At 42.8% G+C, this 24,778-nt stretch overlaps 2 protein-coding genes across 3 annotated transcripts in view; one reads left to right on the top strand and one right to left on the bottom strand.

The window, feature by feature from the left end:
• Positions 1–5,302: 5,302 nt before the first annotated feature.
• Positions 5,303–9,589, bottom strand: SOWAHC (sosondowah ankyrin repeat domain family member C). Its single transcript, XM_004435893.3, has one exon. It carries the CDS (start codon positions 9,474–9,476, stop codon positions 7,896–7,898), a length of 1,581 nt encoding a protein of 526 aa, XP_004435950.2. The 5' UTR covers positions 9,477–9,589; the 3' UTR covers positions 5,303–7,895.
• A 641-nt stretch (positions 9,590–10,230) lies between these two features.
• SEPTIN10 (septin 10) overlaps positions 10,231–24,778 on the top strand; it is a 57,199-nt gene continuing 42,651 nt past the window's right edge. Inside the window, exon 1 of one of the 2 annotated variants that reach the window (XM_087426350.1) lies at positions 10,231–10,449. In XM_087426350.1, coding sequence (XP_087282476.1) covers positions 10,423–10,449 — 27 coding nt within the window. In that variant the 5' untranslated portion in view covers positions 10,231–10,422. Of the gene's footprint in view, positions 10,450–11,145; positions 11,316–24,778 lie in introns of those variants that run through there. The other variant, XM_087426351.1, reaches the window with a different exon arrangement.

Here is a 24,778-nt window from a genome sequence, read left to right as displayed (position 1 = left end):
TTCTTCAAATATAATATGCATTATGTTACCATCCTGCTCAAAAAACTCCCCAGAGTTTGTGGATAAACTTCCCAGCCTGGCATTCAAAGCATTCTAAGAGATAGCCCTACCTGCTTTCATATGCTTGTCTCCTATAACGCTCTCTGGGGCATCCCCAGAGTGGAGGTTACTTCAAACAATTTTGTATGATGGGCTGAACCATGGCATTTATTTTTGTCTCAGCCTCAGATCAGCATCCATGCTCTCATGGCCTCCCTTTAACATGTGTTGACTAAGCAACTGCCGTGTGCAAAGCCCCAGGTGTAGAGTGTGCGAGGCAGCCCCAGCCCCCGCTCCTGGAGCCTGCAGACTGACAGGGATGCCTAGTTCTGCAGGGCACAGAGGAGCAGCCATCACATTTCTGTAGAATTAAATTGGCACAAAGGTGACACAGAAAAAAACCTGTCCAGCCCCTCCCTTTGCAATGTTACCCAGGACCCTCCTGAGCATGCCTCTGCTGTCCAGACCCCGCCTCACGCTCTCCTTGTGTCCTCTCTTTCTCTTTTCTCTTTTCTCCTTTCTTCCTTCCACCCTAAATTTACCAATCTTGTTTATGGAGTTCTTTTAGGAGACTGATTTTGGCTTAAAGGTGGTATCCAGCTTTTTGATAAAGGAATCCATGGCTTTCTAGTGGTTGATCATGGACTAAAGCATTATGAATTTTCCTACAGAGTCCCTACAGGTTGACACCTTAATCCAGGCACATGTAGGCTTTGGGGGTAAGACATTGGGAAGGATAATCAGGGTGGGATAGCTTTTAAATGAATAACATCACCTCACACATTCCAGAGTCACCTGCCAGAAGCTACCCACCAGGCCACTCTAGGTTTTGAGAAATAGAAGTTCCAGATATATCCCCCTTTTAGCAATCCAAAAGCTGTGAGGCAAAGTATAGGTTGTGGAGGCCAGTTGGCAAGAGGAGCCATTCATTCCTTTAGCCTTTCAAAGGCTCCTGAGAGCAAGCCTGCGTCAGGATGGCTGGCATGACTAAGACATCTGCTCTTGAGAACAAACAGTGGGCAAGAAAACCATGGGCCCCTGAGAGAGGGACACGTGGGGGCTGGGGGGAAATCAGAGAATAACTGTCAACTGGTCAGGGTTTTGGGGGGCGAGGGAATCAGGGAGGAGGCCACCAGGGATTTCCAGGCAGTGACAGGAAAGCGAGCTCCAGCCATCTGAGCAGCTTGGGAAAGGGCGCAAAGGCTGGAAAGAGCATTCGGTGTTCTGTGAACCGCTATGACCTGGGCGTCTCCGAATCAGGGGCGGGGCGGGGGGGTGGGGTGTGGAAGAGGGGAGGGGGAGGCAAGTGGCAGGAGATGAGGCTAGAAAGCAGCAAGTCAGCCAGAGATGGGAGAGCCTTGTTAGTAGTCCAAGGCCTGGGGATGGCATGGTCGGATGGTCATTTGCAAATCTCCCTCTGGAAAGGGCACAGTGGCCTGGCAGGAACCTGGCTGGAGCTCCCCGGAAGCCAGAACTGGAACAAGGCCTCCTCTCATCTCTGAAGCTTTGGGGTTATCCTGTCCTTTAGATGAGAATCTAAACACTTGCTTTTTTTCACTTCTTCAGTGTCTGCATGAGGTGTAACCCAGTAAAAAGTGAATAAATTATTTTAAATCGAAGGGAGAGACCAGCCTGAATTAAAGTCAAATACCCAAAAGTATAGGAGGAACCATGAGCTGGAGTTATGCTGGGGAATGTAAACAGGAAGAAATGAATAGTTTTTACTTTTCACCCTATCTGCTTCTATACTGTCATTTGTTTAAATCCATGCGCATACATTACATTTTTTTATATATAAAAATAAATTAAAGCAAGGCAGTTTTATTCATTTGAAGTACATGCGTAGTTATCTGGGTATCAAAGTTGTAGCAAGCAACTCATTTTTAAGAGCAGTTTGCAAACAGTAAGGAAATATCCTTAAAGATTCTGTTCTTAAAAACATTCAAATATCACCCTTTGATAAAGCAAAGGTAAGCTTCTGCCTATTCCAAAATGAGTTACCAAAAGTCAGATTTAGTGGGTTACAAATTTAGAAATTTATGGTAAGGAAAATGGATGCTGTGTTGCTGGCTTTCTTCCAGGTGGACCTTTAATCTCATGATTCTGCGGAAGCGGCCTGAGCCCTTCCATTACTGCTTAAGTGCTCAGACAAGGCAGGTGGAGGCTTGGGGAGAGCGAAGGTGAGCCTAAAAAAAGAAACATAACCACACCCTATACCTTTTAGCAACTCTACCATTCTGACCTCAGGAAATATTCTTTCCCAGCCCAAATGAGTTTTATCCTAGGTGAGACAGAAAAAACCAAACACCTAAAAACTGGCTCTTATTCCTGTGCAGCAATATTAGGCTGTTCAAGTCAATATCTGCCTCAGTCATTAGTGCTTGTTCGTGGTTTTTGTTTGGTCTCTTATACAGGAACGATGAATTTTCTACATCATTTCTACATCAATAGGCGGCTTGTAAGCTTCTGGCCAGTTGCCTGTGTCTCACGTTCCTGAAGAGGTGGCACAGGCTGGTGATTACCCCAAACGCTAGAGCCCAGCTGCCTGAGTTCAAGGCCACGCTCTGCTACTACCAAGCTTTGTGAACCTGGACAACCAGCCAGTTTCTGCGCCTCAATTCCCCATCAATAAAATGGAGATTCTAGAATTGAACGAGGAGGGGAGTTAGGAGAATTAAACAACTTGCTTTTTATAAAGTGCTTAAAACCTTGCCTGGCATACACAGTAAGCTTCCTGGAAGTATTAACCATTTTCATACGGCCAAAGAAAACCTTCGCCCAGGTTTAAAATCTCCTCAGTTCGGACTCAGCAAGCAGCCATGGCATTGAACCGCTAACTCTAACCAAAAAATTGCCTCTTAAATGCAAACTTGTTACGGACTGAGTGTTTGTGTTCCCCCCAAATTCATATGTTAAAACCTAATCCCCAATGTGATGCTGTTAGGAGGTGAGGCCTTTGAGAGGTGATTAGGTCATGAGGAAGAAGCCCTCATGAATGGGATTAGTGCCCTTTAAAAGAGACCCCAGAGAGCTCCCTTGTTCCTTCTGCCATGTGAGGGCATAGTGAATAGATGGCTGTCTATGAACCAGGAAGCAGGCTCTCACCAGATACTGAATCTGCCAGCATCTTGATCTTGAATTTCCCAGCCTCCGTAACTGTGAGAAATAAACTTGTGTTGTTTATAAGCCACTCAGTCTATGGTATTCTGTTATAGCAGCCCAAATGGTAAGACAAAACTCAAAGGTCACATTTATATCAGAAACTTCTGGACAAATCTCAAGAATGCTCAATTATATTTCGAGAGCATTAAACTCAAAAGTTTCTTAGAGACACACAAGAGTATTCTAACAGGCACTTCCAAGTTCTTTGATCAGAACAGCATAAAGCTGGATTTAAACAAGAACTTAGATAATCCTACTTCACTGGTTAACTTACTTGATTCTAAGTCAGGCCAATTTTGGCTAAACCTTTGGTCAGAATAGATATGGCCTAGAGCAATGTTTCTCAAGACAAAATCAGTCACAAAGGTGCTTTAAGATGATCTATTTCAACTTTTCAGGTTCTCATGTAACCTCTGACCAATTATTTCCAAAGGTTGAGTGTTCTTTCTTATGAGACAGTCCATGGCATGTTTAAAACGACTATCAGAAAGTGCTCTAAGCTAAACCAAACCTCATCTTCCTGTTCTTTTGCTCTTCGGGGTTTCACAGAACAAGTAGTCATTTGTATACATGATGATACTTAGAATATTTAAAGCCAGTTAGAGAGGATTCTCCTAGAGATTACGTAGTCAACTTGTAAGGCAAAACTTTCTTATAATCAAATTTACTCTTGAAAATTTCTTAAATTGCTCACAAAGTAAAATCCTAATAAAGCCAATTTTACCTCCAAGATTGGAACAGATTGTTCCTTTGGCTGGGCTGCAGATGAAGTAGTTGGCTAGCAGTTAGGAGCCACGTCGAGCGAAAAATACCTTGATTCACTTGGCATGAATGCATATTGTTGAAATTATCCATATGACGCAACATTACAAAATATTTCTTGAGCATTTTCCATTAAAAAACGAACAAAAAACACTTATTGAGTACCTTCAACATGCCAGGCATTGCGCACGAGTAGGGGCACTTGTCACATATTCCTTACCAATAAATGTGGAAAGTTAGACAATTAACTGAATGGGGAAGCTACTTCCTGAGATGAAATTGACATTTAAAGAGAAGATTAAGGAGAAAAAAGTATGGTAACACAAAAGCCATGTTCTTCAGAGGAAAAAAAATCAGATAGTGATGCAAACAACTCTACTGCTATATCTTGAAAAACAAGTTCACAAAATGTCATCTTCTAGCCTTCTAATATTAAGCATTTCATGAAAATTTGACTCATCATTGAAGGAACAACGGTTTGCAGCAAATTCCCAGAGTATTTATTTTCAGGATTGACTTACAAGAAACTCCAAGTAATGCCATTTATTTAGCAAAATAATTTTTCACTAAGAAAAATTACAAAGATATTTTCAAGTGGGCTGCTCAATTAATTCTTTTAAGATACATACTTCTAAGGAAAGAAGTCATCCTAGAAACAGAAACTACACTTACTAGCTCTTCAGGTACACTGAAAAATGTTTTATAAGTTGCCATAAATCAACGGCAGCAATAAAAAACTCCAGCAGCAATTATAATGGGATCTTCCCAAGAGAGAGCAACAGTGGACAATTACATCAAGGATTCCTACTTCCCTCTGCCATCTGGTGGAGGTGAATTTTGTTAAAGATCAAAGGCAGCCTTGATGAGAAAATGAATTCATTAATGTCCAATGCTTGATGGATATTGAAGAAAATGGAAAAAGGCATTCCCATACCTTTCTTATGATCCAGTCTGGGTAGGGAGAGTTTACAGCAGATGGTGTGTGCAAGAGCCAGAGGATTTTTTTTTTTTTAAGGTAGTGGTGGAGGTACTATGTTCCCCCTACATTGATTCCTCCATCACTGGTGCCAAACTATAGCACTTTTGCCAAATTTGGCAATACAAAGTGCAGAAAAGATGTTGTGGAAAAGCACCCAATCTGAAGATCTTACTAACCGCCATATACTTGGTGACACTGAACAGCCATCAACCTTCATTTCCTTATCTAACTAGGGATACACGGCCAGTAACTTTAAGGGATAGGAAAAGAATCAAACAAATTGAAACTTCAAAAAGTATTGTGTGAACCATAAAACACTATACAGGTAAAAAGTATAAAGGACTACAGAGATTTAGACAATTCAGTGAAAAAATCTAGTGTGAACTTTTTATTTTGACACAACAAACTTTACTACAAATTTTACATTCTAAACTCCCAAACTTTCACTTACTTAAAAAAATGAGACAAGGCATCTTGGACTCTAAGATAGTACCATTTTATATACCATAAAAGTGATATTCACTCATTTCTAGTGTACCTGTAAGAAACACATGGACATTCTTAGGTTTTCTAACCACAGTTTCCTATCAACAAACATCTAAGTAACCGGCATATATATTCCCATTACTGGTAGGCACAACTCCACAAATATAAAATCACACAAATCACTTGCTTTTTATAATCTCAATTTGGAAATTGAAAAATAAGAGGAATGTAGAGTTAAGTAGCTGAAAATGCTCAATTTACTTCACACAAGCACATCATGACAACAAATGCTAGTAGTAGTTCCCCCTCACGAATGACTTTTGAAAATTTAAAGAATATTTTATCAAAAGAGTTAAACTTGGGGCCAGCCCGGTGGCATAGTGGTTAAGTTCACGTGCTCTGCTTTGGTGGCCCAGAGTTCACAGGTTCAGATCCTGGGCGTGGAGCTACACACCACTTATCAAGTCATGCTGTGGCAGGCATCCCACATATAAAAGTAAAGTAAGATGGGCACAGATGTTAGCCCAGGACCAATCTTCCTCAGCAAAAAAGAGGAGGATTGGCAAGTTAGCTCAGGGCTAATCTTCCTCACCAAAAAAAAAAGTTAAACTCTTTAGTGTTAAAAGCAAACTGAATGAAGTATTGACTCAATCTCTAAAGATCTAACAAATTACAGATTCTGTGCAATCAGTTACTAACATACACATTTGAGAATACTGAAATGAAAGTGAAGGCACACAAATGGATAACAGTTTATATATTTTATGAGAGTGTTTTTCATCAGTCTTTAAACAAATTCAGATGCTATCTAGAAAGGTGTGACGAACTTGTCACAAATTTCTACAACTTGGGAAATTACAGATCTAAGAACTCTCTAAACACTGCAATTCTGTGCAATTCATATATTGGTTCATTCTCTCTGCAAGCTGTTAAGTCTCTCCTTAATCTCTATAGGTTGCAGGTACTTAGGTTTCAGCAATTATAAGACCAAAAAGACTAAGGCAAAGGGACTTGCTGGAATGAGTCTCCCAGAAAAGTTGTTTTGAATCTTGTTACAAATAGATTCGGTATGCTTATGAGTTAAATTTTACAAAAATTATAAAGACATTTACTCTAACATATTTGAAAGAAATGTAATTAAAAACCACTTAAGTCTCTAATTTTAATGGTATTTTTCATTTATACACAAAGGAATTCAATAGCCAGCAGCATTTAAATATAGAAACAGTCCCATCTCTTCTCTTTTCCATTTTATAAAGTGCTATTTTTAACTGGGTAGATTTACTATCCAGCTTTTCAGTAACTTCATTGTACATCTCTAATAGATTCTAGGAAACATTGGAAAATTGAAAGGATTTAGTATTTTAAACATTTGCAAAACACTGCTACAAAGCATAAGAGACTATGAATGGATTTTACTAGTAAAATAAAAAGTGCACCTTACTTGAAAATCATTGTTGATTTAATAATTACTTCATAGAAGCATAGGCTCACTAACATTTATGTCAATTTTTGCTAATTGTCTAAACCAGAAACAGTTTCTGTAGGCAACTCAACTGTTAAGTACCATCAAATAGGGTGACGTCAACTAATTCCAATGGTTATATGATCCCTACAATAAAAACTCTGGCAAATTTAAACTTTTAGAATAGCAAAACAAGTGTGAATCAGAACCAGAGGCGATATTTTATTTACAGTACCCTAGGTTGTTAAAAGCATTTTGTTTAAATAAAAATTGTGTAGTTAATAACGTACCTTAACACTGAGTGCAGTGGTATTAGAAATAGTTAAGAGGAAACCATACTCCGGACTAACTCAAAAGGGAATGTTGCTTATTTCTTTAGTTCAGAGATTAAAGCTAAAATTGATTTTAAAAAAATAGTTGAACACTACTTACAATACAAATTGGATACCAACAGGATTCCCATTTTTATTCATATTCTCTAATTAGTAGTTTGCATTTCAACTCTGACCTGACCTTCAGTAGTATCTTAAAAAGCAAATGCAATTACTGCAGTAAAAAAACAGGGCAGTTTTGTTCACACTTACAACTACCAGTTTCATTACAATTTGCATTTCTTGTTGCTCTTGGAAGAGTAACCACTTTTAAAAACATACATAAAAGTGCAATATTCCTTACTTCTCACAGCATCCAGTAATGATTAACTCAAAGGAACCCTCAGTCATCAATTCTGTACCCCCAATGCAGACACACATCTAGTCCTTAGAAAGAGGGGCTCCAGGGCAGAGTGGGAGCATAGGGAAAAGAGGCCTAGGTCAAGGTTTGATGAACCACTTGGAAATCCACTTCACCCAGAATGCTGGGGGGAATTCCTCCCACCTATTCCAGCCCCCAAGTAAGAATGCAGAATTTACCCTAAATCTCTTCTGTCTCACCTTCCTTGCCTACATCTAGTATTGTATTCCTAAAGCCAAACAAACCTTAGAATTTCCTAAGAAATTATTTTTACCCAAATACATTGGACTTCGGTCTCAATTTGAATGAGGATGAGTGGCCTTTAAGAGACCGGGTCTCCTCCTCCTCCTCCCCCTCCTCCAGTGGCTGTTCCGGATCTCTGAAAGAGGGTGTGGTGTGGATGATCTGGGTTCGGAAGCGGATTTTGTTGAGTCGGGGTTTCATCCGCCCACTAGAGCTGCCTAAGACTTTGCGACCTGGATCCTTTGCTTTGCCTCCAGCCCATCCCTCAGCCAAGTGGTGGTGGTGATGGTGGTGATGATCCCCTCCGTCCTCGAGGACATGCGAGAGTTTGTAGGTGATGAGATGCGAAGGGAGCACCTTGGAAAGCCTCCAGCGCCCACCCCCGCTGCCAGCCGCGCTCTCTCCGTCCTCCTCATCCAGGGCTCCCACCAGGTTCTTGATCTCCTCCGCGATGCTCGGACTCAGGTACTGAGAGGCCTTTTTCCCACTATAGTCTCTGATGTCCACGTCTGCGTCGTAGGCCCCCACCAACAACTTCACCACCTCCACGTGCCCGTGCATGGCTGCCAAGTGCAGGGCGGTGTAGCCTCCGCTCGTCCTGGCGTTGATGTTCACTGGCAGCTGGTGTTTACTGGCGAAGTTGACCAGCATGGCCAGGAGCTCCTGCCTGCCGTGCTTGGCGGCCCAGTGCAGGCAGGTGAAGCCTGTGATGAAGTCTCGCTTGGCCAGCAGGCCCGGCTCGCAGGTGAGCAAGCTTTCCAGGCTGTCCCACTTGCCGTCCGAGGCGGAGAGCATCCAGGCGTGCTCCAGAGGGTCCAGCGTCACCGAGCCCCCGCCGCTGCTCTCCTCCTCGGCCGACGACGAAGCGACGGACGCGCTGTCCGAGTCGCCCCCGCCTTTGCCGCGCCCTCCCGCAGAGGAGCCCCCGGGGCTGCTGCCCCCAAGACAGACGCTCCTCTTCAGCTGCGGGGAGCTGCCCATCACAAGGTCCCGGAGGTTCTGGCGGGTGGACCTCGGGGCGGTGATGCCCCCGGGCGAGCTGCCCCCGTCGTCCGCCTCCTCGCTGCCGCGGGGCGCAGGATCCAGGTCCTCGCCGGGCCCCGGGGCCGGCCCTCGGGGCGGGGGCTGCACGTCGCGCCGCGAGTTCTTCCTCCGGGCCCCGCCGCTCCCGCAGTCGCCGGCCAGGCTGGGCGGCCCGAGCCCGGCGGCCGCGGGCTCCCCATTCCCATAGGCTGGCCCGCAGGCCGGCCCCGGGGGCGCTTCGGGAGGCGCCGCCTCCGCGCAGAGGCCGCTCTCCGGGGTCTCGGGCTCCGCGGTCACCGCAACGCGGGGCGGGTCCCGGGGGGGCGCGGCCTCGGGCGGCGCGGGCGCCTCAAAGAACTTCTTCTTGAGGTGCACGTACTTGCAGCCGTCGGCGGGGTCGGTGCGTACCGTGGCCACGGCGTTGACAAGCTCCTTGAAACGGGCGCGGGCGCGCGCGCGCTGCTCGGGCTCGCCGCCCAGGGCGTCCCTAAAGTGCTGCACGAGCTCGGCGTGCAGAACACGGCCCCCGCGCGCCGCCAGGAAGCGCAGCACCGCCTCGGGGCCCAGCTCCGCCGGACCCGCCATCCGCCGCCGCGCTCTCGTCCAGCGGCAGGCAGCTCAGCCCGGCCCCATCGCTGCCCGCCCCACAGGGCCCGCGCGGACCAACTACAGCGTAGCCCGCCGCTAAGACTCCGCGCCTCGGCGTCTGCGGTCGGGGACGCGCCGCTGCCTCACTGGGCCGCGCCCCGGCGGCCACGCCCCCGCCCGCCCCGCCCACTTCCTGTCCCAGCAGGCTGCAATCACCTCTCCTGCCGGCGGCCACGCCCCCGCCCCGCCCACTTCCGGGCTCCGCGCGGGCGGCAATCACTGCTCCCGCCGGCCGCGGTCGACACGCCCCCGCCCCGCCCATTCCGGTCCCCGCGCTGGCGGCAATCACTGCTCTGGCCGGAGGCCACGCCCCCGCCCACTTCCGGGCTCTGCGCGGGCGGCAATCACTGCTCCCGCCGGCCGCGGTCGACACGCCCCCGCCCCGCCCATTCCGGTCCCCGCGCTGGCAGCAATCACTGCTCCTGCCGGCGGCCACGCCCCCTCCCCGCCCACTGCCGGGCCCAGCGCGCGCGGCAAGCAGGGCTCCCCTAGCCGCGGTGGGCTGGTCGAGGAGTGGCCGCCTCGTTTCCTCGCGTCAGTCCCGAAATCTCCTCAGTCACGCCCCCGGCACTGACTTGTCCTCTCAGCTGTCGAGGGGCGCTCCTGTGGGAGGTCGCTGCGCGCGCGCACCGACTTGACGCGCCGGATGGCGCGCGCCCCTCCCGGCGGGTCTCCGCCCCCTGGCCCGCGCCCCGCGAGCCCAGGCCGCCCGGCCCGGCCCCGCCCCGCGCCTTCCCGGACCCCTCCCCGCGGAGGCCGGGCCCTCCCGTTACTCCGCCGCGGGTCCCCGCCGTGAGCGCTCCGCGGCCCCCCTGGTTGCGTCAGCCGTCGGGACCGCCGCTCGGGGCCCTCTCCCGGCCGCACTCAGCTCCCGCGCGGGACCATGGCCGCCGAGGGGGCGCGGCACCTGGTGAGTCCGGCCGCCCGCGGCCCTCCTGCCCTCCCCGGCGGCCCCACGGACTTCCTCAGCGCGGGCGCGGCCGGCCGCCGTCCCGGCCCCGCGGTGGTGAGACCCGCGCCGCCCCCCTCGGCGGGCTGGGGCCCCCGTTCTGCTGTGGCGGCCCGCCGGGGCGCGGGCGGGACGGCCGGAGTTCTCGCAGGTCTCCGCGCCTCTGCCCCGCTGGTCCGGAGCCGCGGTCGCGGTCCTGCGTTCCTAACGGTTTGAATGCGCGGGGCGGGGACACAGCAGCGGCGACCCCGGGCGGCGGGGCTCCCGGCCCTCAGTCCGCGGCCTCTCGGCAGCCCCCTTGCGCCCAGCCGTGCGGTGGCCGCGCAGCCCTCGCCTCGGCGCCCTTGCACCGCGCGGGAATGCACGGCCTCGTCTGTTCGGCGTTGGCGCCTTTCCTGTCGCGTTTGCGTTTGTCTCCTGTGTTGGGAGCCAGCGGCTCTCCGCGTGGGCGCGGGCGTGTTCAGGGCACCACCGCCTGCCGTGTGCCTTCTCCACTCGCTCCCTCGAGTGTGCGTGCAGTGTCCCGGGGCCACCTGATGCCGAGTGACTTCTCGGCTCCGAGGGCTCCTCGAGTGTGTCCCTGTGTATACCTGTCTGCTAAAAATTTTCTGCTTTAATTTCTAATGCTATAAACATCAATGGTTGTAATCCGTGTAGACAAAAGCTCTTTGGGGGCTGAGACCAAGAAGTTTGAGAACTCCTCACTTGGAAGTTTGATCGTGGGAGCAGAATGCAGATGGCAGCAGGAGTTAGGGGACGTGTCCCCAGTTTACGCCGGTGTCTCTGATGGAGCCTGGACAGGGGTTTCTCGCCGTGTTTCAGCCTAGGTCTGTCCACTCTCTCCTGTATTTAGAGAAGTCTGCTTTCCTATCTGGACTGCCTTGTTACGGTTCCTGTGTTTGTGTGCATGTGTGGGTGAAGAAAATGTGTTTTATAAAGTCTGATTTAGAGTAATCTTCAGAATTAAATTTGGACTGAAAAGAGCACTTCATTTAATTGATGTTGGATTTCTTGTCAATTGCTCTATTATTTTGCAATAATAAGGCTACCTTTATTTTCTAATTAAACTTTTTATTTTGAGATAGTTGTAGATTCACATCCAATTGTAAGATAGAGATCCCCTGTACCCTTTGCTGGGTTTTCTTTAATAATAACATTTCGCAAAACCATAGTACAAGACCACAACCAGGACATTTACATTGAAACCGTGAAGATAGAGAACTTTCCATCACCACAAGGATGTCTCAGGTTGCCTTTTATAGCCACACCCACCCCACCTCCTCCTTAACCCCTGACAACCACTAATCTGTTTTTCATTTCTATAATTTTGTCATTTCAAAACTGTTATATAATGAAATCACACAGTATGTAACCTTTTGGGTTTGGATTTTTTTCACTCAGCAAAATTCTCTAGAGATTCATCCACGTTGTTGGGTGTGTCGTTAATTTGTTCCCTGTTTGAGTAGTATTCCATGGTATGGATGTACTATACTGTATTTAAAGGACATCTTGTTTGTTTCCATTGTTGGGCTATTATGAATAAAGCTGCTATAAATGTTAGTGTACAGTAACACATAATGTAACATAACATTATGTATCTTCAGTTCTCTGGGATAAATGCCCAGGAGTACAGTTGTGGGGTCATATGGCAGCTGCATGTTTAGTTTTATAAGAAACTGCTAAAATGTTTCCTGGAGGTTCTGTCCCATTTTCCATTCCCAGAAGCAATGTATGAAAGATCAGTTTCTCCACATCCTCACCAGCATTTGGTGTTCCTATTTTTTATTTAGACATTCTGATAGGTATGTAGTGACACATTGTGATTTTAATTTGCATTTCCCTAATGGCTAATGATGTTAAACATCTTTTCATGTGCTTATTTGCCATCTGCATGTACTCTTCAGTGAAATGTCTTTTCGTTTCTTTTGCCCATTTTCTAATTGGATTTTTTTTTTTTCTTTTTTAGTGTCGATTTTAGAGTTTGTTTTCTAGATACTAGTCTTTTCTTGATAGGTGCTTTGCAAATATTTTCTCTCAGACTGTAGTTTTTTTCATCCTCTTAACAGAGTCTTGCAAAGCAGAAGTTTTTAATTTTGATAAAATCGATTTTATCTCTTTTTCCTCCTATGGATTGTACTGTTGGTGTCAAGTCTAAGAACTCTTTGCCTAACCCTAGATCCCAAAGGTTTTCTCTTATTTTTTTTTCCTAAAAGTTGTATAGTTTATGTTTTACATTTAAGTCCATGACCCATGGGTGGGTTAATGTTTGTATAAGGTGTGAGAGTTAGGTCGAGGGTCATTTTTTTGGCCTATGGATGCTCCAGCACCATTTGTTGAGAAGGCTGTCTGTCCTCTGCTGAATTGCTTTTGCACTTTTACCAAAGAATCATTTGAGCATATTTGTGTAGATTTATTTCTGGGTTCTCTATTAGCACACAGTCTTGATTCCTGTAGCTATATAGTAAGGCTTGAAATAGACTAGACTGATTCTTTATTCTTATTTTTCAAAGTGTTTTTTGGCTATTCTAGTTCCTCGGCCTTTCATTATAAATTTTAGAATAGTCTTGTCTGTATCTACAGAGAAGTTTTCTGGGAATTGGATAGAAATTACGTTAAATCTGGATATCAATTTAGGGAGAATTGATATCTCTACTATGTTGAGTCTTGCAACTTAAGGATGCACTATTTTTCTCCATTTCTTTATATATTTTCTTTATTTCTTTCATCAGCATTTATGTAGTTTTTAGCATACATGTCCTGCATATGTTTCGTTAGATTTACACCTATGTCACTTTTTTAGCAATTGTAAATGGTATTGTATTTTTAATTTCGTTGTCTACATATTCATTGTTACCATATAGAACTACAGTTGACTTTTGCATGTTTATCTTGTATCCTGTGACCTTGCTGCATTCATTTATTCTAGGAGTTGGGACTCCTACTAGATTCTTTGGGATTTTCTACATAGAAAATCATGTCATATACACATAGGTACAGTTTTATTTCTTCCTTTCCAATCTATATGCCTTTTCTTTCCTTGATTTCTTTCCTTCCCTCTTGTGCTGGCTAGAACCTCTAGCATCCTTGGAATAAGAATGATGAGAGCAGACATACTTGCCTTGTTTCTGATGTTGAGGGAAGCATTCAGTCTTTCATTGTAGATGCTCTTTATCAAGTTCGCAAAGGATATTGGTCTGTAGGATTTTTGTACTGTCTTTGTCTGGTTTGGTATTAGGGTGATGTTAGTTTCATAAAATGAATTGGAAAGTGTTCCCTCCCCTGTTTTCTGAAAGAAATTGTATAGAATCGGTGTTAATTCTTTAAATGTTTGGTAGGATTCTTCTGTGAAACCATCTGGGCCTGGAGAGTCCTTTTTTGGAGTTTTAAAATTACAAATTTAATTTCCTTAATAGTTTCCTTAATCTGAATCTGGCTATTCATATTATTTCATAGTGGGTGAGTTGTGGTAGTGTGTGGTTTTGTGATCCATTCCTTCCAAGTTGTCAGATTCATGTGTATAGAATTGTTCATAGGATTCCCTTAATATCCTTTTGATGTCTTCAGGGTCTGTAGTGATATTCCCTGTTTTTGTTCCTGATATTGATAATTTGTGTCATTTGCCTTTTTTGGTCAGTTTTGCTACAAGTTTGTCAATTTCATTCATCTTTTCAAAAAAACCAGCTCTTAGTTTCACTGATTTTTCTCTGTTTTTCTATTTTCAGTATAACTGATTTCTGATCTTTTTTCCTTTCTTTTGCTTGGTTTCGGTTTAATTTGCTCTTCTTTTCTAAGTTCTTGAGGGGAGACCTGAGATCATTGATTTGAGACTTTTCCTTCTTTCTGATGTATGCACTTGGTGGTATGAATTTCCCTCTCAGCATGACGTTAGCTGTGTCCCACAAACTTTAGTCTGTTGTATTTTCATTTTTATTCTACCTTTAATGAGCTCTGTGTTAAGTTTCACTTGACATTGTTAACAGATTTCCAGACATTTTTATAATAGAAGTAGATATTAAAACTCAGGGAGGTTTAGTATCTTGCTCAAGGAGTCACAGCTAGTGATAGCAAGATCTGCTCTTGGCTGTATTATCTCTGCTGTTATCTCCAGCATGGCCCTTATTAGTCATTGCCTATTTTATGGTTCAAGAGATCTTGCCTGTATAGTTGTTTATTGGTGACTGATAGTGGATCTTGAAGTAATATTGACTACTTTTTTCTGTCTCTTGAGCAACACATTCATAATTTTCTGCTTCTTCAGACTGTCCTTCCAAAACCTTTAAATGATATCTAAATCTTTTCAATTCCTATCTGCATTTGTCATTTCCTGTTTCAGTTGCAATGCTTCTGAACTCTTTTTCTGTTTCTTTTTCAGTTATTTTTGAGTGAGGATAATTTTTATATCTTAGAGGCTTCCCTCATTTGTTTTACTTTCTGTCTTGAAGTTGTGATTCTTAATTCTTTCCTTTCATGTCCTGGAGTTATCACCTCAGTGCCTTTGTGTGTTCCCATTTCTCCATTTGGAGAGACATCCTTCTTTCCCACTGATCCAGATCCTATAATCATTATGGGATAATGAAAGACCCAAGTTCCTGTCCCACCTCCTCTGGAACTTTCCCAAAGAATCCTAAGCCTTGGTAGTCTGTCATACTGCTCGTTTGCCACTTAATCATATGCTACCTTGCAATACCTCCTACTTTATGTTTTGTATTGTTACTTAACTTTTACATCAATTAAATTTTAGTGAGCCTTGTATTCTTCCCCCCTCAATTAAATGATCTGTCTTCAGGAAGAGCAACCTGTAATATTCTTTGTAGTTTCCATAGCCATGATTATATATCTTTGAGGACAGGTGTTGATTATTTTTTATATGGGAAATATGTTCACCTTGAATAGTTTTATTCTTCTTGAATGTTAAATGCGTAAATTATAAATTCTCACAGGCAGCCTACGTTACTACGTAAATTGTTAGTCTACACTCATGTTCTAATGAAGGTCCCACTTCTACCAGGCTGTACGCTGGGAATGTCATCATACCTTTTAGGTATTCCCAGACTGCTTTTGATCCTAACATAGTCCCAGACTGTAACTATTTGTATTGATTTTTATTTATTTATTTTGGTGTGTGGGAGAGAAGGAAGAAGGGTGCTTTTAGATTTTTGTAATTTAGTGTAGAATAGATTTCCTCTCTTCAAGAATATGTCTTGGCCCCTCGCGTTTTTTGTGTGTGTGAGGAAGATCAGCCCTGAGCTAACATCTGTTGCCAATCCACCTCTTTTTTTTTTTTTCTTTTTCTTTTTTTTTTGCTGAGGAAAACTGGCCCTGGGCTAACATCCGTGTCCATCTTCCTCTACTTTACATGGGATGCCGCCACAGCATAGCTTGACAAGCGGTGCATCGGTGCGCACCCAGGATCCAAACCTGCGAACCCCGGGCTGCCGAAGTGTAGCGTGCACACTTAACCGCTGTGCCACCGGGCCAGCCCTGTGGCCCCTCGTTTTTAACCATATTAAATCTAATTTCCTCTGTTTAATATTGTAAGTATTCCTAATACAAAATACTTGATTCTCAAAGCTTTTTCATTGAGAACTTTAATTTATACACTTCTCTTCTCCTTATATCTGGGAGGAAGTTTGATTTAGATGATGCTTTATTCTAAAATTTATTTAACACCTTGTAGGATTTGTATCTACAGAAATAGAAATCACATTTCTCGTAGTGTCAGTAACATAACCAAGGATTAGAAACTTTTCATTTTAAATACCTTTAAAACAAATGTCATGATTTAGTAGACTGGGATGTAGCACTTATACTTCATTAGTATTAATTACTTTTAGTAAATATGCATATTTTGCTCATCTTGTTCTTCTTGTCTTTGAAATTTTGTATTTCACAGTTACGTTTATTTGAAATTAACTACTTTCTTTGTATTTCTCAAAAATTCCAGAGATTTTTCATTGAGGATTTAGCTGAAGCAGTTTAGATGTAATAGGACTCAAGTTCATTGCATTACATGAGTCATTCCAGAACATGTCATTTTAAAGGTGAATTTTTGTTTGCCAGTCTTAAAGTTGTTCAGAATTATTTTTTGGCAGCCTCTTTTTCTTTGTTTTTTTTGTTTTTGTTAATTTAAGTAATGTCTCCAGATGTACAGTTTTCCCTTTTGGCTCCCTGCAAACCTTACTATAATAGACAAATGGGGTGTAATTAGAGTCTGCCTAGTGGGAGAAGTCCCGAGTCCTGGGTTGATGCAGCACTGCCAGTTGTCTTTCTGAGTACCAGGAGACTTTTAGATCATGTGTTTGGGGCATCTGTTTTCAGAAACATGGTTACCACGTTCTCTTAGTAACCATGAATAGACTATAGTGGAAATTCTGGAACTTCCAGATTTCTTTCAGTCTTGTTTTTTCAGACACTAGAAAATTTTTAATTATGTGATAAATAAATTGTTGGAGCAAATTTTAAAAAGTGAACCGGCTACTGAGACTAGAAAAGAAAGGTCAAGTCAAACAAAGCATGTGAAAGATTTTTGGAATGCAGCCTTGGGGAGAATGAAGCAGAGGAAAAGGAACCGGGCTTTAGAGTCTCACTCCTACTGCTTTCTGGTACAAGGGAAGACACCTGGAGAGTCAAGTAAGAGGAACTGGTGGCTTGTGCACTGTGAACATGGGAGAGCTAAGGCTGTAGAACCTCTGTCGGGGCAAGGCATGAAGAGACACCCTCTCAGCCATATGTGAGTTAAGGCTATCCCAAATCTTTTTCCATTTAAAGAATCCTGAATACTCTAATACCTAGGCCTGAGGCAGCTGACAGATGTAAAAGTAAGAATATGGCAGTTTAGTAGAGATTGCATAGTAATCATTTAGTTAACAGGGGATATGTTCCAGAAATGTTTATTACCAGAAGCAGAAATTATATAAGAGGCATAGGGTCATTTTCTGAGATGTCAGACCTGAGTAATATAATTTAAATATGAATTAAAAGAATGCCATATATTGAAAAAAATAAAATATGCATGGAGAGGAATAAGAAGGGGTTAAGGTTAGGGGAAAGGAGAGACAATTTCTGTTTGAGATGTGGATGTAGGGAGGGAGCAGGAGGACGAGCTGGCCCTGCAGGTCCTTGCCAGGCACGATGTGTTTCCCAGCCCCTCCAAACTAGTTTCAGGCAGCCTAGTGTCATACAACCAAGGGGCTTACCAAAGATAAGTGGGAGAACTGTGGGACATCTCTGATCTCTTCTCCCCTCTCCTCTTAAGAACCACATCAAGTTTATCCTACCCTCTGTGGGCTCTGTTTATGGAGACAGCAAGGAGTCCTCTTGTTCCAGTTAGCATGATATGTGTAGAAAAAGGTCATAAGTAGTGAAATGTTAGGTAGAGAACATATTGATGGATACCATAAATGTTTTGTGAGTAGTCTGTACTCCAGTTTTTTCGTGGACAAATGTAAGTTGTACACAGTGATATTTTTGCTTAGTTGAATGTGTACTCTTTAGCTGGAACATTGCTTTGAGCTATGAATTAAGCCAGAATTGCTGGAATGCTTTTCAAAAATTAAAAAAAAAGTCTGTTATAAAGGAGATTTGTTTTAAGAGGATTTGTTAGTTAGTATAGTCCTTTATGTGTAGATGAGAAATTGTTCACATTGACAGATTGGTAGCTAGTACCACTCAGTCTGCAGGACAGTGATTCAGGGCTTCAGAAACAAAGAGTTTGAATTATCCCCCACCTCCAGTATGATCTTCAGCATTTTCCCATTTATATTGCATGAAATCCACTCATTAAAACGTCTTTTCTCCTCTTTGGAAAGTATAGCTAGCTCAGGGAAAGTTAATCAGTGCGTCACTTTTCTAACACTTGGTGAGATCTTGGGAATCAAGAAAGTAGGAGTTTGGTTAGGCGTGAACACAGGTAGGCAGTTTTGATTTAGGACCACACTGGGTGAAGAGACTGGAGGGAGGAGGACAGCGTGGGAGAGGACTACAAAAGGAAGGGGGGAAATACTAAATGCAAACATTGCCTGTCTCAAGGTTTATCCAGGGTAGTATTTCTCAGCCTTCTTTACATTATTGCCCTTTCAGCAGAAAAATTTAAATCAAATTTAGTTAAGAACAGATTTAATGAATCTTATTAAATTAATTGATCCAGTTTATTAATTAACTTTAAGTTCTCCCTAGTGAGAGGAATTCAATACTAAAGAATAAATTTTTTTCAGATAGGGTTAAACTTTGGAGGCCTACAAACCATTGATTTTTTTTTTTTTTTTTTTGTCCCCCGAAAACCAATTTCCACCACCTACGTGTTGGGGGGTAATATCCCCTTTGAGAATGCATGATCTAGAGTTAGTCTTTCTAGGAATGAGGCATCAAATGTGCTTTCTTCGTAGTCTGTTGCTAGGTTGGAAAACTTAGTCTAAGACTGTACATTATGGATTAAATAAGGCATTTGTGAACCTGCTCAGGACCTTAACTCTATTTGTAATATTGTTTCTATGGAAACTGTATTCTAAATACAAGAAGCTGACTAAAATGAACTTTTGGAAAATACAACCTGTTTGTAAGATTATGATTTGTACTAGCTTTAACTTATGTAAAGAGTGATGACTTTTTGCAAAAGCTCAATATTGAGCTAAGTATTAAAGCAAGAGTTGGCCATAGATGAGCAGAGAAGAACTGGCTGGATATTTTAGGCAGAAAGAAGATTCATCATCTCAGACTCTCTCTGTATAGTCAACCTTAAAATAGCATGAGATGCCTGTCAGTTGCATTTACCAATCATGAAAAAAACAGCTTTAAAATTTTCTTTAATGTATATTTACAAAAAAACTCAAGGGAACTTTAGCCATTATTTTCAAGTTCTTTGGATCTGTTTTTTACCTTTTTAGTGGTCTAGTAATTTCTGAAGATGTTTGCAAGCATTGAAGTATTCAAGATATATTTTTATATGCATGTCTCCTTTGCTGTTTGAATATATCTGCCTTGATAACTGAATGCTACCAAATGAGAGCAAGTACTTTACTTGCATTTATCCTCCCAACCTTGTGACTGAGTACTGTTATCTCCATTTTTTTGGATGAGAGTTAACTTTCTCAGATTTTGTTGAACAGACTGCCTCTTGTTTTGTTCATGGTGTCGTTGTTCCTCCTTGCCCCAGGCCCTCCTACGTGACTTGGGTAGCTCCAGCAGTCTGCATCCACCATAAGCAGTTAATTCTAACAGCCTTCTTAAGCCATATATTTATATTGATGTCGTGTTAACTCTTCTCTCTTGTGACATGGGTCATTGAGATAATTTCTAGGGGCCCTCTGTTTTGGGAGAAGATAGGCTGCTTGTCATATAGTAACAGAGATTCCGTTGTATAGAAAAGAATTGTAATTTACAGTTTCCACGTAACTCTGGGAGCCAAAAGAACCTGAATACTGAATTGTAATTTGAACGATTAGAGAAAATATTTTAATCTCATTTTCTATTTGCATGTTTTGCTGTATGTTTTGTTTTTTGTTGCTGCTTACAAATAATCCTATATATATTGTCTTAATCATTTAGTTTATCCTCAGATAGTCTAAGTTTTTGTTAGCTACTGCTTTCCCATGTATTGATTACTTACTTTTAGTTAGAAAATTTTGTTGTATCTTTATGAATTAACTTTTTTTGTTGAGGTCTAATTTATGTACAGTGAAATTTACCTTTTTTTAGTATAAAGCTCCATGAGTTTTGATGAATGCATACAGTTGCGTACCCACAGCCACAATCAAAGATACAGAACAGTTCCATTACCTCTCCAAATTCCTTTGTGCTTCCTTGTAGTCCTTCTCATCTCTGACAGTCACAGTTTTCCACCCTATTGTTTTGCCTTTACCAGAATGTCATATGTATGGCATTATGTAGCCTTTGAGCTGGCTTCTTTAGCTAAGTGCAGTACTTCTGAGATTCATCCATACTGTTGTCTATCCTTTTTACTGCTGAGTAGTATCCCATTGTATGGATGTGCTACAATTTAGCTTGGTCATTATTTCTCCAGTTGAAGAACATGCTGTTTCCAGTTTTTAACCATTTTGCATAAAGTTACTATATACATTCTCATACAGGTTTTTATGTGAATATAAGTTTTCATTTCACTTGCATGGCTATCTAGGAGTAGGATTGCTGAGTGGTATGGTAAGTGTTTGTTTAACTTAAGAAACTGCCCAACTGTTTTCCAAAATGTTTGCACCAATTTGCATTCCCACCAGTAACGGCTGAGAGTTCCTGTTGTTCTGCATCCTTGCCAGTATTGTCACTTCTTAAAAAAAGTCATTCTGATAGGTATGTAGTGATATCTGGTGATTTAATTTGCATTTACCTAATGGCTAAAGATGTTGAGCATCTTGTTGTGTGCTTTTTTGCCATCCTTATATCCTTGGTGAAGTGTCTGTTCAAATCTTTTCCCATTTTTTAAATTGAGTTATTGTCTATTATTGAGTCGTACAAGTTTTTAAAATATATATTGCTTATTATAAGTTCTTTATGAGATAAATGATTTACAGATGTTTTTATCTATGTATATGTCTTATTTTTTCATTCTCTTAACAGTGTGTTTTGAAGAGCAGAAGTTTTTTAGTTTGTTAGGTTCAGTTTATCATTTTTTCTTTCATAGATCATGCTTTTGGTGTTGTAGCTAAGAAATCTTTGCCTAACCTAAGGCCACAAAGATTTCATACCTTTTCTTCTAGAAGTTTTAGGTCTGTGATCCATTTTGAGTTAATTTTTGTATGTGGTACAAGGTGTGAATTGAGGTTTTTTTTTTTTTGCGTATAGAAGTCCAATTGTTCCAGCACCATTTTTTAAAAAATCTATTCTTTCTCCATTGCATTGCATTTGTACCTTGTTGAAAATCTACCCCCCACCACCAACACCTGGACTGCTCCAGATCACATCACTCTCTTTCCTTCATAGCATTTACCACACTTTGCTTTCTTGCTTAACTGCCTCCTCTTCCCTATAGTCTAAGCTCATGGAGAGGAAGAATCTTTGTATGGGACAAAGGATGGGAGGGGCATCCCAGGCTGAAGGAATGGCAGTTACAAAGGGCCTGTGGTGGGGTGGAGCTTTGGCACGTCTGAAACATGCCAGAAGTGGGCATCAGGAGCAAGATGAAGCTGGAGAGGTGGATGCTGGTTAAATCCTGGCCATCCTTAGTGAGGCTGTGGGAACCAGAAGAGAGTATGGCCCGGGACAAAAGGATCGCCTCTGAGAGGGAACAGGGCATCCCCATGGCATGATATTCCATCTTTGCCAATGTGGATGAAAGAGGAATAATCACAGTTTTCGCTTGTTACCTGGGTCTTGTTCCACAGCTCCCTGGAAAGTTTTGCCCACTACTTTTGTTGTGTTAAGATGGATCAAGCTTTCCCTATGTATTTGTGATTTTAATCAGAATATAGTAATATATGCCCAATTTTACATCTGACTGAACTTTTCCCAGAGGGGATCTGTGGGAGCTTTGTTTCAAAGCTTACTGTCATTAATGGACACTCCTTGTAGCACAGAGCCTGGAGGTGTTGTAGTCAACTGCTTTATTTCTCATTGCCACTTCCAGATCTTTCTCCTCCTCTCCTTCCTAAATATTCCTAGTTTTGACTGTCACTCAGCTATCATACCGTATACTCAACAGCTCTTTGTTGCAGTCATCTCTGAAACCCCACCTCCCCTCATGCTTGATGGTGTAGCTCCAGGCTCCCTGTAGTTCTCTAACGGTAGACTTGCTGTAATTCTGGGTGATTTCAGTATCCAGAGATTATCCTTGCAGTACCCTGCCTTTCCATTTTTGACCTCCTGTCCTGTCCTTTGGTATCTTGTGTTCTCTACCCTACGTTAGCCTCTCCGTGTAGTTAACACTTTGGCCTTGTCATTACCAATAACTGCAGCCCCTCGTAACCTCAGGCATTCCATTCTGACCAGACCTCCTGCCTTGCCTGTTTACTCCCTCAGGTACTCTGGGTCCCATAATTTTCTGGCCTAATCTGTTGATCCTACCACCTTTCCCTTTCCCTCATATCTTCCATGCCCTCTTTTCCCTTTTTGCCCAGCTTTAAGTCCATGCTTGTAACATTTATAATCATTTCCCTGCACATCTCAATTCCCTCTCTTGCTTCGTCATTCTCCTCTGGGAAAACCCCACACCCACTTAAACTATCCTCTGACTCTGCCTTTTGTGCCCTCACAGCTGAGTATGACAGAGGAAAATCATGCTGAGTGGTCTCACTTGAACGTCATGACCACTAAGCTCAAGAGGCCTTGCTGCTACCTAAAAATTCTACTGCATTTTCCTTGTTCATTCACCTTCTCATTCTTCTAGATCAAAGATTGGCAAACAATTTCTTTAAAGGGTCAAAGAGTAAATATTTTCAGCTTTGTGAGCCATACAGTCTGTGTCACAATTGTGCAACTCTGCCCTTGTGGCCTGAAAGCAGCCACACACCATGCATAAAGGAATGCAAGTGGCACACACTCTCTCCTCCCCAAAATGCTTTCGTCACCTGTCTTCCAGGACTCCACACGTTGTGAGTTTCTTTTACCCTCTTTAGCTATACCTTCTCAGTCACTTGGACTTGTTGCTCCTCAGTTCCCCAACCTTTAACTCTTGGAGTCCCCCAGGGTTCAGTTCTGTGATCCCTTCTCTTTTCTAAATACCTTTACTCCCTGGGTGATTTCATCTCATCCCACGGCATTAAGTACTAGCCATATATTGATGACTTCAAAATTGTTACCTCCAGTCCAGATAGCTCTGCACTCTCACTTGTTTATCCAACTACCTCCTCAGTACCTTCACTTCAGTATCTAATAAGCATCTCCGCTTTAACATGGTCCAAAGAGAACTTCTGATCTTTCCCAATCCTCCTCCTCCTACTGTCTTCCCACTTCCAGTAAATGAAGATCTGCCTCCCTGTTGCTCAATCCAAAAACTTTGGAACTATTCTCTATATCTATACCACATTGAACCTTTAGCAAGTTCTATTGGTTCTACTTTTGAGGTAGATCCAGAATTTAACCACATCTTACTTCTTCCATTGCTAACATACTGCCATAATCTCTTTCCTGGATTAATGCAGTAGCCTCTTAACTAGTCTCCTTGTTTCTGCCTTGCCATTCTTCAGTCTACTCTCAACATAGTAGCTGTAGTGAACCTTTTAATACAAAGAGAAATCATGTCCCTCTTATGCTGAAGACCCTTCAAAGACAAGTCCTTACAATAAGCCACAGCAGCCCTGCATGATCTGGCACTACATTTCTCTCTGACCATTCTGCCTCTCCCTCCCTCCGCTCCTGCCAAGTTGGCCTCCTTGCTGTTCTTCAAACACCACAGCACACAGCTGCCTCGGGATCTTTGCAGTTGTTAATTCCCTCTGCCTGGAATGCTCTTTACCTTCTCTGTTGCCGAACTCCCTCAGACCTTTGCTGAACTGTCACCTTACCAGTTAGGCCTTCCCTAACCACCCTGTTCACAATGGCACCCCCTCACCCATGCCTCCTTGGCATTTCCTATCCCCCTTTCCTGCCTTATTTTTCCTTATGCATTTGTTATTCTCTATTATCATATTATAGCATATGCTTTACTCTGATTATTGCTTGCCTTTCCCTAACCGGAGTGGAAGCTCCATAATGGCGGGGATTTTTTTCTATTTTGTTAAGTTATGCAGCCCCTGCCTAGGACAGTTCCTGTAACATAGTGGGCGCTCACTACATAGCTGTTGAACAAATGCACATTTATAGATATTTGAGAAAGACATATTCTTTTTTCTACTTTAGTCTTTGTTAAATTCACATAAGTGATAATATTAATGGATATCAAGAAGAAAAGGAAATATCTTTTCTCCTCCCCCAAGAATCAGATTCTGTATATTCTTGCTCATATGCATAAATAATTTTTACTTGTAACCACGGTATCAATACAGTCTTATGTTCTTCTTTTGCCACTTAATATCAAGTCAGATCATTTCTCCTAATTTTCATAATTATTGCTTCTAATCTTTGTAATAATATTCTCCATAGCCAATATTTCAATATAGACTCTTACTATATGCAACTTTTTCCTTCCTTGTGAAGATTTATCTTTTTCTGACTTATAAAATGAGATAATGCCTTCTGAAATACAGCCTGTTACTAGTGATATGGTATTGACTATGTTCAGTCCAAAAACCAGACTGCCTTAGTGACTTGTGCTGAGTTTTTAGTGCTCTTACCAATGTGAAAGCATTCAAGTCTTATGGAATCAATGAAGACTTCAAGAGAAATGGGAATAACCACTGTATTT

Source organism: Ceratotherium simum, chromosome 40 (genome assembly GCF_057802395.1).
Source record: "Ceratotherium simum simum isolate JZ-2026a chromosome 40, ASM5780239v1, whole genome shotgun sequence".
Taxonomy (NCBI): Eukaryota; Metazoa; Chordata; class Mammalia; order Perissodactyla; family Rhinocerotidae; genus Ceratotherium; species Ceratotherium simum.
This window is presented reverse-complemented; position numbering and strand designations above follow the sequence as displayed.

Bases quoted from the DNA above. Each gene is read 5' to 3' on its own strand.
- SOWAHC (XM_004435893.3), bottom strand. From the start codon at position 9,476: ATGGCGGGTCCGGCGGAGCTGGGCCCCGAGGCGGTGCTGCGCTTCCTG.